At 32.3% G+C, this 15,064-nt stretch overlaps 1 protein-coding gene across 1 annotated transcript; it reads right to left on the reverse strand.

The window, feature by feature from the left end:
• Positions 1 to 8,280: 8,280 nt before the first annotated feature.
• On the reverse strand, positions 8,281 to 10,664 carry LOC133037701 (AAA-ATPase At2g46620-like). Its single transcript, XM_061115092.1, has one exon. It carries the CDS (start codon positions 9,993 to 9,995, stop codon positions 8,499 to 8,501), a length of 1,497 nt encoding a protein of 498 aa, XP_060971075.1. The 5' UTR covers positions 9,996 to 10,664; the 3' UTR covers positions 8,281 to 8,498.
• Positions 10,665 to 15,064: the final 4,400 nt, after the last annotated feature.

Raw genomic sequence — 15,064 nt, forward strand, 5'->3', positions numbered from 1 at the left:
AATGGGAGAAGTGATGGGCTTAGTGAAGGCATCTGCAAGTTGAAGTGAGCTTGAAATAGGAACGAGTCTTATAGTGGAGTTTTTGATTTTATCACGAACAAAGTGGCAGTCCAGTTCTACATGTTTCGTTCTTTCGTGAAATGTCGGGTTGTTGGCAATGTGAATTGCAGACTGGTTGTCACAATAAATGAATGCAGGGTGTGGCTGTGGAATTTGAAGGTCTTGTAAAAGATATTGGAGCCATGTTATCTCGCTTGTGGTAGCAGCCAAGGCTCGGTATTCTGCTTCTGCAGAACTCTTGGAAATGGTGGGCTGCTTCTTAGTTTTCTAGGATATGAGACTGTCGCCTAAAAAAATGCAGTATCCCGTGGTGGATCGTCGAGTAACAGGGCAGGATGCCCAGTCCGAGTCAGAGAAGCCACGGAAAGTCAGAGCTGAATGAGATGAATAGAGCAGTCCTTAACCTGGGTTCCCTTTGAGATAACGCAGCAGGTGATGTATGGCTTGAAGATGAGAGGTGCGTGGAGTGGCCATGAATTGGCTAAGGCAGTTAACGGCGAACGTGATGTCAGGCCGAGACAATGTTAGATACAAAAGTTTGCCAATGAGTTGTCGAAAAATAGAAGGATTGTCTAGAGTCTCGCCATGTTCATTGTCGAGTTTAAGCTTAGGATCCATTGGAGTCTTGCTGGGTTTGCTGCCAAGAAACCCTGTATCTTCAAGTAGTTGAAGTGTATACTTCCTTTGAGAGATGAAAAGACCTTCTTGTGCACGAGCAATTTCGAAACCGAGAAAGTATTTCAAGTTTCCAAGAGTTTTGAGTTGAAATTTCTGGTGCAAGGAGGCTTGAAGTTGGTGTAGAAGTGCGAGATTAGGTCCAGTAATTATGATGTCGTCGACATAAACCAGGAGAGCGATGAAAGTATTATTGGATCCTCGTGTGAACAAAGTATAATCTGCTTGGGATTGCTTGAATCCTTCTTCGAGTAAGGCATCGGAGAGCTTTTTGTACCATTGGCGAGATGATTGTTTGAGCCCGTATATGGATTTGTGTAACTTACAGACGAGATTATTTTCTGCAATAAGAGAAGAAGGAAGAGTTAAGCCTTTTGGTAGAGTCATGTAGACCTCTTCATTGAGGTCACCGTTTAAAAAGGCGTTATCAACATCAAGTTGCAATATATGCCATTGTTTTACAGCTGAGATGGCAAGAAGAAGTTTTAGTGTAACCATTTTGGCTACAGGAGAAAAAGTGTCGAAAAAATCGAGCCCTTCTTGTTGCGTATAGCCTTGGGCAACAAGCCTGGCTTTAAGTCGTTCGACACTACCATCGCTATTGAATTTGATTTTATAGACCCAGCGGCATCCGATGGCTCGTTTGTTTGGAGGCAGTTTGACAATACTCCAAGTCTTGTTTCGTATGAGTGCCGTGAGCTCATGGTTCATGGCTTTGAGCCATTGTTCGAATTGAATAGCCTCTTGATATGTCTGTGGTTCTTTCATAGTAGCAACTGCAAAAACAAAAGCTTTGTAAGGATCAGACAGTTGAGAATATGATAAAAACTTGGATAAATAGTGAGGTGTGGAGGATTGATCCTGAAGCATTGAATAGCACTCAAAATCCTTGAGATATGATGGTGGTTTAGTGACTCTATTAGATCGTCTGGATGGATTTGGTGGAGGATCTGGATGAGATTCTGATGGTGTTGCTGAAGAGATTTCAGGAGCAGGTTGTGTGCTATCGTTGGTGATGTTTTCTGGTGTAAAAGTATTGCCAGAATTGCTATCTGGTGTGGAATGATCAGTGTGAACCTGTTTGGGCAAAGAGACACTATTGTTGTTGTCTGTGGGATAATCACAGACTGGTGTATTATGAATGGTAATACTTGGGAGAACCACTTGAGAAAAAGGGTCAACATTAGAAAAATCAGTGTTAAGTTTGTGAAAGGGAAAGACATTCTCATGAAAAACAACATTACGAGAAATAAAAAACTGATTAGTATTGATATCATATAATTTGTACCCTTTAATTCCTTGAGGGTAACCCATGAATATACAAGTGCGAGCACGTGGAGAAAACTTAGTCCTATGAGCAGATAATGTCGAGGCAAAAGCAAGACAACCGAAGGATCTAAGGTGATTGTAATCTGGTTTTTCTTGAAAAAGACATTCGTATGGAGTTTTATTTTTGAGTAAAGGTGTTGGAATTCTGTTTATCAAGGAAACAGCAGCAAGTATACTTTCATTCCAGAATTTTATAGGGAGTTTAGCTTGAAAATACAAGGCACGGGCCACATTGAGCAGATGCTGATGCTTTCTTTCAGCAACTGCATTCTGTTCTGGTGTTTCCACACATGTGAATTCATGTATGATGCCATGTTGGGCAAATAGATCTTTGAAAACAAGTTCTGGGGCGTTGTCTGATCTGAAAGCTTTAAAAATACACCTGAATTGAGTCTGTACATAAGCTAAAAACTGAGGAATAATAGTGTTAGCATCAGATTTATGTTGCATAAGATAAATCCAAGTAAACCTAGAGTGATCATCCACAAGAGTGAGAAAATATCTATGATTTGTGTGAGATTTTATGTGATAAGGTCCCCAAACATCACAATGTATTAGATCAAAAACATGTCCAGCCAATTTATTATTATTTTGAAAGGGAAGTTTCTTTTGTTTGGCAATAGGACAAATATAGCAGGGTTTATTTTTACACAAGTTTGAAGTGTTACAATGTAAAGTATCTTTAAGAAGTTCTAAACGTTTGTGAGACAAATGTCCAAGCCGAGAGTGCCATGTTTCAGCAGATACAGAGAGAATAGGAGAGGGATCTGGTGCAGTATCAAGGATGTAGAGATCTTTGACATTGCTACCTTTTCCAATCATCCTCTGGTTGATTTTGTCCTGAATGTAAAAGTCATCAGCATTGAACTTCACAGAAATAGGAGCATTTTTAGTTATATAACTAGTAGAAATAATATTGTATTTAAAATTAGGGGCATATAGAACATCAGTGAGAATGATTTTATCATTTAATACCACTGTTCCACTTTGATTAACATAAAAACATGTACTGTTGGGCAAAATTAATTTGGTGGCAGGTACCTTAAAAATGCTTTGAAAGAGTTTTATATTGGAGCAAATGTGCCTTGTTGCTCCAGAGTCCATAATCCATGAATTGTCCAAAGGAGTTTCAGAAATATGAGAGAGAACGATACCTGAATTACCTGATGAGGTGCTTGGTTCTGTAGTGTTTATGCCCGATTGTTGAGATGCAAGAAGATTGAGCAACTGTTGGTATTGAGTTGTGGTTAGTTGAGGGAGTAAAGCATGATTTTCTTGTTGGCTGCCACTATTCTCATCAGTTGTTAGGATTTGATTTGCACTGGCTTCTTTGGATTTATTTTTGTTGAAACCAGGTGGATAACCATGAATTTTGTAACATCTCTCGATTGTGTGTCCTAAGATGTTGCAGTGAGTACAGAAGGGTCTGTTTCTTTTAGGAGGTTGATTCTTTGGGATTTGATTGTCTGTTTTCTGCCCTGTGTTCTTATTGTCTTGAAAGGCAAAAGCCATGGCAGGGTTAGAATTATTAGAGTTAAAACCAGTACCTTTCTGATGTTCTTCTTGGGTGACAAGGTGAAACACACGGTTCACTTCAGGTAGTGGATCCATTAATAGAATGCTGCCTCTGACTTGAGAAAAAGAATCAGAGAGCCCCATTAAAAATGACATGATGTGTTCCATATGGTAATGATCTTGAAGTCTTTTGACTCCACCACAAGTGCACCCATTGCAAGTACAAGATGGCCTGAAATTGGTTAGTTCTTCCCATATAGTTTTAAGTTTTGTAAAATACATCCCAACAGATTGATTATCTTGCTTGAGATTCATCAAATCTTTTCTTAAATTGTATATATGGGGGCCATTTCTTTGGTGGAATCTGACCTTGAGGTCATTCCAAATGGCAGAGGCATTTTCATCGTATAAAATGCTTGATGATATTTCTTTGGACACGGAATTCAGAATCCATGAAATAACAATATTGTTATTTCTTATCCAGGCATTATAAAGAATTGAATCAGAGGGAGAAGGTTTAGAAATAGAACCGTCCAAGAATCCAATCTTGTTCTTTACTGAGATGGCGAGTTGCATAGCCCTGCTCCAAGATACATAGTTGTCCTGTCCAGTGAGTGGCTGAGAGACGAGAGTGTGCCCTGGATTGTCTCCATGGTGAAGGAAGTAAGGGTTAGCAGGGTCTTCGAGAGGATTTCTTGAAGCAGAGATTTGCAGAGATGGATTCTGGTTATCTCCGATGTTGGTTCCAAGCGTAGACTCATCTTGAGCTCCTTGGTTCGATTGACTGGAATCTGAAGACATTGCAGAACTTCAATCGAGAAGAATACGATTGAGATTAGCTAAGAAAGAAGAGGAAGATGCAGCGGAGGAATGCACAGCTTTGTCGGAGAAGAAGAACACGACTATGGCTGGAAGAGTTGGATCGGACAGGAAAGTTTATCTTTCCTGCTCTGATACCATATTAAGAAAAGAAGGAGAAAACATTTTATTGAGAATGTAATGTTCGACTTAATTACAAATGAGAGAATGGTACAATATATATACAGTAGGAACACCCTAACAACCCAGCTAATATTCAGTCAAAGTTAGTTAAACATAACTAACTACTGACCTAAAGAAAACAAAGAAGTTAATTAACTGAATTAACTATCTCCTATAAAATAGTATAAACCAGTAACTGAAGCAAGAGAAGCCTAAATCCTAATAGTTAGTTCATTAATTATAATAAAATGTAAAAATATATAATACGAATTCAAATCTGTATAAAAAAAAACTAGTTTATTTAAATAAAATACATCAGTTGGAATAAATTACAACACGAAAATATTAAGATTACAACTTGTGTTGGGCCTATACTAAAGAATTCTTGACAGGTGCAATTTATATTTGCTTATAGTATATCAACAAAACTTATATTTTTTCAAACTTTATAAAATTGAAATTTGGCTTAGCGATTAGAGTTTCATATGCACATTATGATATTACTCTCAAACGCTTTGTTACAAGATGCATGAGTGTTACATGCTCACCACAAATCACACAAAATATAGCACCTATATCCACCAACTAGCTCATCTCACAATATTCTATAACATTGACATTGAGTTAAAAACAATGTTAATTTCTATTTGAAATATATGTGTTTACAAAAAGTAGCACCAATATCCACTACAAGATCGGCCGAGTTGAATTGAATCTTAAGAAATATATATTTTCGGGGCTTTTATTATAAGGATAGATGGTATGTTTAATTTGTATAATTTTAAAGGAATTTTTTCTTTTCATTTGGCCCTTGAATTAGGTGAGCTCTAGGCGCGAGCCTTAACCTAGGGCTAACACTATCAGGGTTGACCGTCAATTTTAGTGAGCCTAAGAAAAAAAAATAGGCCTTATTTAAAAAACATGTGATATTTTCAAAAGAGGAATTTACACTCCATGTAGGATTTTAAAAGTTGTTTACTTAAATATGACACTTTTAAGTTTGACCAATTTATGTGGTATTTTTTATTTTTAAGTATTTTTATGATATTTGATATGTCATATATATATAAATTAGGTTTTCAAAGCCCACATTAAATAGTTTTATTTATTTTTAGGCAATTTTATAGGGTAATTTTTAGTAATTTTTCGATCACATCAGTTTTACTATAATGAGTTTCCTTCATTTTTTTGTTGTGTTTTGTTTTTTTTTTATTATAAATTATACTTTTATATAATCGAAACCAGTTTCCTAATAAAGAAACTAATTTCTTAATGAAAAACCAATTTCTTGATGAAGAAACTAATTTCTTGATAAAAAATTAGTTTCTTAATGAAAGATCTTTGGTGATTGATTTTGATCGCATGAGAAACTAAATTTGAATCTCATGAGAGAGAAAAAAAAATCTTGTGTGGTTGAAGAGAGCGTGAGCCTTTTTTGAAAAATTAATCTTTTTTTTAAAATGTTTTTTATAACATTTTCTATTTAAATAGCTATATATTTAGTTAATTTGATTATAAAATGCTATATTTAAGGGCATTAACTTTACATGTCATATAGATCAAAAATTTTATTTATTTTCTTATATTTTTATAAATATTCCTTTTTAAAATTAATAAAAAAATTATATATATTTTTATAAGAGAAATTATTTTTTTAGACTCTTCGATTAAATCGATCTTAAGTGCGGACCTAACCAAGACTAATATTCCATAATTTAAACATAAATCATTATTCAAAGTCGAATCATGTAAAATTGCGTTCTTTTATTCTTATTTACTTTTTCAATCCCTTCTTCATATAGAATTATTACATCTTTATAATTCATCTTATACTAAAAGTAAAGATTATCACTTAATGCATTTTATAAAAGTTATTACTTAATTTGTTGATAAATATGATACATTAACCTAAATATTTTATTTAATTATATGAGATTATTTTCAACAACACTTATGTCACCCCTATATACTCATACTATATACGTTTGAATTTTTGAGTCTAGTGGGTATTATTATTTTGTTAATTTCCATTGCTAAATTTGAAATAATTACTATTGACTTATCATTTTGATTTTATTCATAAATGTCAAAAGAGTCACTTACATAGAAGGATCCGTTTACATTGGATGGAGTAATTTTCACATTACACATATAATCCTTAATCATTAATTAATTTATTTAATTAGTATACTTATGTTATGTTTTCATATATATTTTGCACTCTTCTTACGCAATTAATTCATAATTATTATATATTATTTGTTTAAAATAATTATAGTAGTCTAGAAAATGTTACTATATGATTGTGATATTTTTTTGGGGTTTCCTTATAAAAAGTTTGATTAGTGATGTGCATGTACTAATTTGACAATTTTCACATTATATAATCTTCAATATCAAGATATACAAATTATAATTATATAAATGATATTAGTGGTCCAAATAATATTTAAAGAAAAGTAGTTATTCAATGATGATGATATCATATAAATATTGAAGAGATTTTTCAATTACAATATAATCACAACATTGTAAAATATTTGTTCAAAAAAACAAAACAATATTGTAACAATTTGACATAGACGTTTTAAATAGGTTTCGTCTAAATCAATATGAAATATAATTTGTGTTCGAACAAAAAACTCATATTAAAAAAAAATACTATCATATCTTATAATTGATAACATTGAAAAATAAATAATAAATTAAGTAATCACAATTCATGATGATTTTGAACTTTAAATTTTGTATTGATCAATCTCAATTTTTTTTTAAAAAATTCTCTAAACATTATCTTGACAAAATTTTAATTAGATAATAAGTGAGTTAACATTACGTAAAAAAAATCAAGAGTATTTTTCTCTCGTAAAGAAAAATAAAAATAATAAGTTAAATGTGTTGGAAAATTTTTAATGTAATTATCATCAATAATTAGAATTTTTGTAATATATACAACACAAATCTTGTTAATCATAGGACCGATTATAAGGGTAAGCAAGCCAACCGTAAACTTCGAGTCCCGAACATTGACACCCAAGTAAAAGAAAAACTTATTTTTTGAATAAAGGGATAATTACATGTGGCACTATTTTTTTTGTAAAAAATTTACATTTTTACATTTAAAGAATTTGTTTCACATTTTTACGGTTTCTATAAAAATAACACGAAAACAACATAAAAGTAACATGAAAATAACATCAAAACAACAATAAAAAATAACATACAGATAACAAAAAATCAACAAAAAATTAACATGAATACAAAATAAAAAGACTGTATTTTTCTGTAAATAAAATCAAAAAATTCGTAAAAATATTTAAAATTCTGTGAAACCGTATTTTTGTAATTTTTTGTTATTTTTGTGTATTTATTAAATTATCCCATAAATAAAATATTATATAATCAGAATATATAACAAATGCTATTTGGTATATTGGTACGAGGTTAAAGGATCAATTCTAAATTTCTACTTTTAAATAAATATTTAATGTGTAACTATGAATGATTAAACTTATCATCTTAATGATTAAAGTAGTAGAATTATTTCGATAATAATTAAAATATATATAAAGTCTCAAAATTTAACTTTATCACCCCATATACCTTATGACTAGTCCTACATCTAGTAGCCAAATAATTTCAATCCCTTGGACAATTTTTATGGGTGTTAACAAGTAAATATCATTTTACAATATAAATATATACTTTCACAAATTATACTAATTTAAATTTAATAGATCTTCATTTATCCCCTACTTCTTATTTCTTAGATTCTCTCAAACTTAATATATTACACAGACAAAACTAATTTAAAAAAAAAATGGAATGGACCAATTGGGAGTTAACTTACTTAACCCCATGTAAATAATTCATGATGTAATAGAAACAAAAATAATTACAAAAAAAAAAACAAAAATAATATTAAAAAAAAAAAAAAACTATTTTTCGTGACGTGAGCCTTCTTTATTGTCAATAAGGCCCAAGCCCAAATCAACCATGGGCTCTTCTTTCCTTCTACTGCCCAATCTCAAAAGCCCATATAGTTTCTTGAACTCACTAACAGTTGGCATATTTTCCCGGCAAAAAACCGTCGCCGGTTCAACCGACTCGTCGCCGGTCCGGCCAGAACTGCTGTTGCTCAGCCTATGTTGCGGCGGAAGCATTTTGTTACTCGCTCCGTTTGCCGGACCGGTTCCGCTGCTTTGCAGAGCCGAAATGACCGATTTCAGAGCCCGACTCGGCGACGTCCGATTCGATATCATCAACTCGCCGATCTCCGCCGCGCTGAGACTCGCTCCGGTCTGGAAAATCTCTTCAACTTGAGGGAATAGCTTGTGTTCCTTTAACCCTAGGTAATTATTGGCTAAACCTTTAAAAGCAGAGAAATCGCAGAGAGGAAAATGGATGTGAACATCGATTCGACCTGGTCTCATTACGGATTGATCGATTTGATGATCTTTGCTGTTCATCGTGAATACCAAAACTCGTTCTTCGCCGCAACTGGAGATTATACCGTCCATGAAGTTTAGTAATCCCGATAAACTCACTCCGCCGGCTATGGCAGCGGTGCGTTTCCCGGTTAAGAATCTGTCGAGATCTTCGACGACGATGAGTGATTTCGGAGTCGTTTGGAGAAGTAATGTTTTCAAATCGGAGTCGTCGGAGACTTTGGAGATATCGATATCGTACACGTCGTAGCAGAGAAACCTAGCCATGGCGGCAATGAAGCTGGTTTTTCCAGTACCGGAAGCTCCGTAGAGTAAATAGCTTCGTTTCCAAACGCGACCTAATCTGTGGTAATATTGCTTGGATTTGAGAAACAATTCTAGGTCTGATTTGATTTTTGTCTTCAATTCCGCGTCTACAACGACGGTTTCGAAATTAGCCGGGTGTGTGAAAGGAATTGATCTCCACCGTTCGTTTTCTCCCGAGAGATTCAGGTGAAGTTTAATCTCCTTCTTCCTCTGTCCAATTTCATCTGAAACTGATAGAATGTGCTGGAAATACTGACGAAATACTCTTTTCTTGTCGTTTTTCTTGATTTTCAGGACGAAAGACTTGATTCCATCGGTGTTAGATTTCTGATTGGTCCAACAAACTCTGGCGCCGAGGAAAGTATCACGAATCGATTGGGTAGCGTCGAGGTGGAAGAAGATGTCGTTTGATTTGGAACCTGAGAAGAGGTTGGTAGAGTCAGAATCTTCAACAGAAGGGAGAGAATTCAGGTACGTTGATATCTGATTATACAGCTGATTTTTCTGAAAATGGTCATTGTATTGTGGAACTTTGTAGAGTTGGTATACATGAAAATGGTCCATGAATGATTGCCATGTTCTAACCAGAATCAAAACCAGAGATGTTTTTGATAAGAATCTAACAACCAAACCTAAAGCTATGAAGATGAATGAGTACGTAAATAGAGTAGCCAAAACCATATTTGGTCCAAACCAGAATTCAAAACCAAGAGAAAATGGGGTGTGTTGGTTTTGAGTTCTTATGGTGTAAAAGACTAGTTTTTGAGCTTGAGATTCATTTTGGGTTGGAATTCAAAAACAAGTAATGGGGTTTTGGTTTATTGAGGTATGAAAAAGACTAGATTTTGAGGTTGGGTTAGAATTCAATAACAAGAAATGGGGTTTATTAAGGTGTGAAAAAGACTAGATTTTGAGGTTGAGAATTACTGATTGAATTGTTTGGGAAGAAGGAAAATTAGAAATGGAATTATGGGGTGTGTCTGATAATGAGAAATGGGGTTCTTCCTTCAAGATATTAAGGTAGTTGGTTTATTGGGGGTGTGATGTGACTATGGGAATGGCTACTTATTAAGCCGGCATATTTAACAAGGTCAAAAATTAACTATTGTATGTACGTGGAAATAAACCAAAAGAAAAGGCCTAGAAGAAGGTAGATAAAGATTGAAGCTAGCTAGTAGCCAGTTTCTTTCTTCTTTGGCTGTGAATGTACGACCATGGAATATGAACCATATACATTAGTTAGGAATAATTGGTCGTAAATATATATTATTGTATTGTATTATATTAATGTGTACTATTTTAGTTAGAAAATAAAAGAGCTTTGATTATGTCACATGTGTGCATTTTTGTTCAATGGTATTGATTGACTGTATAATTATATATTATATAGGTTGGCTTTTTTAAGTTTAGGACAAACGGCGCTGGATTTGTACGAATTATTTATCATCATCATCAAGTGCTTAATTTATGCAAACTTTATTAGTTTTTTTCTTTTTGTTGTTTGAAATGTTGGGGTAATCATCACATGTTTTAGTTTTATAATATACAAATTTGATCTCTCATTCATGAGGGAATGATAGAATGTGGTTGTCTGATGAGACCTGTTCTCTTCTCTGTCACCACCAATATTATGGATTGAATTGTATTCAAATGTCCCTACAAGAAAAAAAAAAAGGTGTATACAAATGATTTTCTTTTAACTTGGGATATTTCTTATTTATTTGTTATTTATTTTTATTATAGAGTTTTATTTTTACTTAAAAAAGTTTAAATACATCTCATTTTATTATTATTTTTTTGTGTAATATATATTTTTAATTTTTTACTTACTTTTTCATTTTCTTTTCTTTTTTATTATATTCTAAAAAGTACATATATTAAATAGAATATAATTTAGGGGATTTAAATATTAAAATATAAAAATTAAATCAAAAAATATATAAAAACAAGAAAATATTATAAATTAACGTAAAAAATGTATTTTCAATTTATTGAGTAAATTTAAAACTAATTTAAGTTTTTTTTTTTTAAAAAAATATATATAAATTGAGTTGGGGTGTAAATATAGTACATGATTTGTTATTATATGGATTTGGTGTTACTAGTATTAGTATTACTACTCAGCCTAACCGTGGCCAATGACCAAATTATATGGATTGTGTTTTGCAGGCATTATTGAATTTAAGAGGGGAATCTGATTGAGATTTAAAAGGTTCGTTTCTTTATAACTAAATCTCTATAGAATAATAATAATAATCGAAAAAAGAAAAAATGCACTACACATGAAAGTGACAAAGTGATGAAAACAGAGGAAAGAATAGAGAAAGAGAGAGAGAGAGAGAGAGAGAGAGAGTTTAATAATAATAACTTCACGTTGAAATTTATATCAGTTTTTATTATTATATATTTTCCCACCCTACGTGAAGAAGATTATGCCTTTGAGGCTTTTTGAACAAGTAAAACACTAATAAGTTATCCACAGTTTGCTTATTTATTTTATTATATTGTCTTGTTGTTAAAAAAGCATTAAAAAAGTTTGTATTGACACACCTGTGAACAAAATAGTCAATAAAATGTAAATTGCTCACTAAACTAAGCTTTGACAAAATCTATTCCAATTTTTCAACTACTAATGACATTTATCATTTCATGCCCTTTGAATTTTTTTTAGCCGTTAAAAATTTTCTCTAAACCATTGATATTGTTGGATTTAAAAGCATTTGTGAAATTTTATTCAATTTTATTAATTTTGTGATTGTTTATGTACTAAATCATACTCCCTAGACTTTAATATTTACCAAATCTTGTCTCTCGAACTTTGACATGTAACAAATTAAGTCTCCTGAACTTTCATACTTAGACTTTTTTTATTAAAATTAGAAAAAAAAAAAAATCTTAAATCCAACAATCTTAATAGTTTAGAGAGAATTTTTAACGGCTAGAAAAATTCAAGAGACAAGATTTAGTACATGTCAAAAGTTAAGAGACAAAAATTTTAATTAGCTTTTAAGTTTGAGAAGAAGACATTTATATATGATTAGACAAAGATTGAGCCCTTTAATTCTATTAGATTATTGACACTAGTTTGTAGTTGCTGTAGTAGACTTGTGTTGTGTTGATTTGTGTTTCATATTCAGCTAGATGAAGAGATAGAAAAGAGGGAGAAAGGGAGTGAGTGACCCATTTGATGGACTCTGCAAATTACAATCCACAAAATTGGTTTATGGCAGGTACCACATAATCATTTTGATTTGATGGTTCAGTTGAGTATGAGTTTTTCTTTTAAAGATTAAAAAAAAAAAAAAAAAGACAGACTGAAAGCTTTTTGGTGGTTACTATGTTGGTATCAATTCATGGCCGGAGTTTGTTTATATAAGGAGTGTTTATGTATATATAATTGTCTTATTATATAGTGAAAAATATAAAGTAAATCAAGCAATTTGAGCCGGAAGTGGAATTTATCGCCACATATTTACAACCACAACCACTAGAATAAACAATTTAATTATATTTTTATTGTTTATGTTTTGATGAAAAGACACCAAAGCATGTTTCAATATGGTTGTGCTTTCAAATCTATATCAAAAATATCTATTCCCCACCACTTTATCTGTCAACTTCATCAAAATCTGTTCTTTGTGATGGTGATTAATAAACATGTGGTCCTGTTTATATACATAAGAGAGAGAGAGAGAGAGAGTAGAAGTAGTAGTAGTAGTAGGAGTACATGCTTTTGCAACTTAATTTAATCAAAAACCTAACTTTATTGGCCAGCTTTGACTCACTCCTACCACTTCAAAGAAAGAGATATATGCTAAGTATTAGTGCTTTGTTGTCATAAACGCTTTTAATTTATGAGAATTTGAAAGTTGAGCAATATTAGCATTAAAAATAATTTTATAATATTTTTACATCAATTTTTACTATTGTCCTTTATTAAAAAACATTGTTTTACATAGATTAAATGTAAAAATATCAAGTCATATATAAGAATATGAATTGCAAGTCATATATAAGAATATGAATTGCTTTATTCAATACTAATTAGTTTTGAGATGGAATTTTATGTTTCTCAATATGGTGTTAGAATTATTTCTTTAGCGGACTTTCGATTCATATCTATCCAAATAGTTAGCTAACCGTACGAAATCTAGATGGTGCAAAGAAACTCGAGATCTGAACAAAAAAAAACGAGCAAATGACACGGTTTGTGATAAGGTGATTCAAGATTAGATAGCAAATATAGTCACCCATGTTTCTTAACATGCTCTAATATATAATTGTAAATCTTGATGTAAAATTTAATGTGACATTAAATTGCTCGTGTAATATTTTATTAAAAATGTAAAATAATAACAATAATACAAAATTAAATATAAAATTTAATAATAATTATTAAAATTGACATAACGGTAAATATAAAAGCATTATTTTTTTTTTATTGTGATGTATATTTTGTATCATGTTATATTGTGATTCAAATTTGGATTGCTTTTATATGACAAATTTACATTACAATTTGGCACACTATTGGAGTAGATTTTTTATAAAATGAGCTATATTTTATATTTGCATCATTTATTGCTCTTACTTTGCTATAATTAAGTATCGTAATTCATGTATTTTAATATAAAAATTATTATAGAAAATCGTTAATCATTTGCAAGTAGCATTGAGCACTATTGGTGTGACAATCATTAGTCCCGTGATCCGTATGGAAAAATATTAAGTAAGTTGTGCAATTCTACATTGCCTGAGGAAGGTCAAGTGTGTTGATTCTAAGATTGAGTAGGTATGTAACTACACAGTTGAAGATGGATTAAATGGAATGATTGGTACTATCTATATCAACAAGATGCATTTTTCTTGGTAGCCCGTTACGAAAGAACTCCACATTAAGCGTGCTTGACTGAGGGTAATTTTAAGATTGGTCAGCTCTTGAGAAATCTTCCCAAGAAGCGTGCGAGTAAGGAGAAAGCACGTTGGAAATACTCGTGTTGGTTTGTAGTGTCAGTCGTTAGCCCAAGAAGCAGCCAGAGTGACATACTCATGTATAAGAGTCATCATTCTGTGGGTCTTAAGGCCCAATAGAGGCTTGAAGCGGGGACGTTACAAATGGTATCGGAGCATTGATCTAGTCGAAAGTGTGGTCGACGAGGACGTCGAACCCCGTAAGGGGGGTGATGGTGATAGTCATTAGTCTTGTGATCCGTAAAGAGAAATACCAGGTAATTAGTGCAATCCCACATCTCTTGAGAAAAGTCAAGTGTGATGATTTTAAGACTGGGTAGGTATGAAACTACACAGTTTTAAAGGGTTTAAATATGGATTGATACTATTGACGAAGATTTTCGGCAACTTAATTATTAATGTAATAAAGATGTTTTAAGGAGAGTAAATGCAAATATTTTTACGTGGTTGGTACATTAATGAGTCTTAGTCCACGAGTCCCTGATATTAATATGTAGGTATTTCTTACAGGGAATGTTTTGCTCTTTTTTCTTTTTTTTCCAATCCCCCTCATTAATTTTGTTGGGGGGTATTTATAATAATTGTAAAAGAGAAGAAAGGTCACCATTGTCTTGAGTATCTACTTTAGTTATACACAAATTCCCAAATCTATGAAGTAGGGCATGTACCCCTACCTAGTAGGATGCGTAAGGTTTAGGTGAGATCAACCTTTAACCCATCCTTGATTGATGTGATTGCACATTATGATGTCGTCGCTTACATCTTTAATTAGCGCGTAA

Source organism: Cannabis sativa, chromosome 5 (assembly GCF_029168945.1).
Source record: "Cannabis sativa cultivar Pink pepper isolate KNU-18-1 chromosome 5, ASM2916894v1, whole genome shotgun sequence".
Lineage (NCBI taxonomy): Eukaryota > Viridiplantae > Streptophyta > Magnoliopsida > Rosales > Cannabaceae > Cannabis > Cannabis sativa.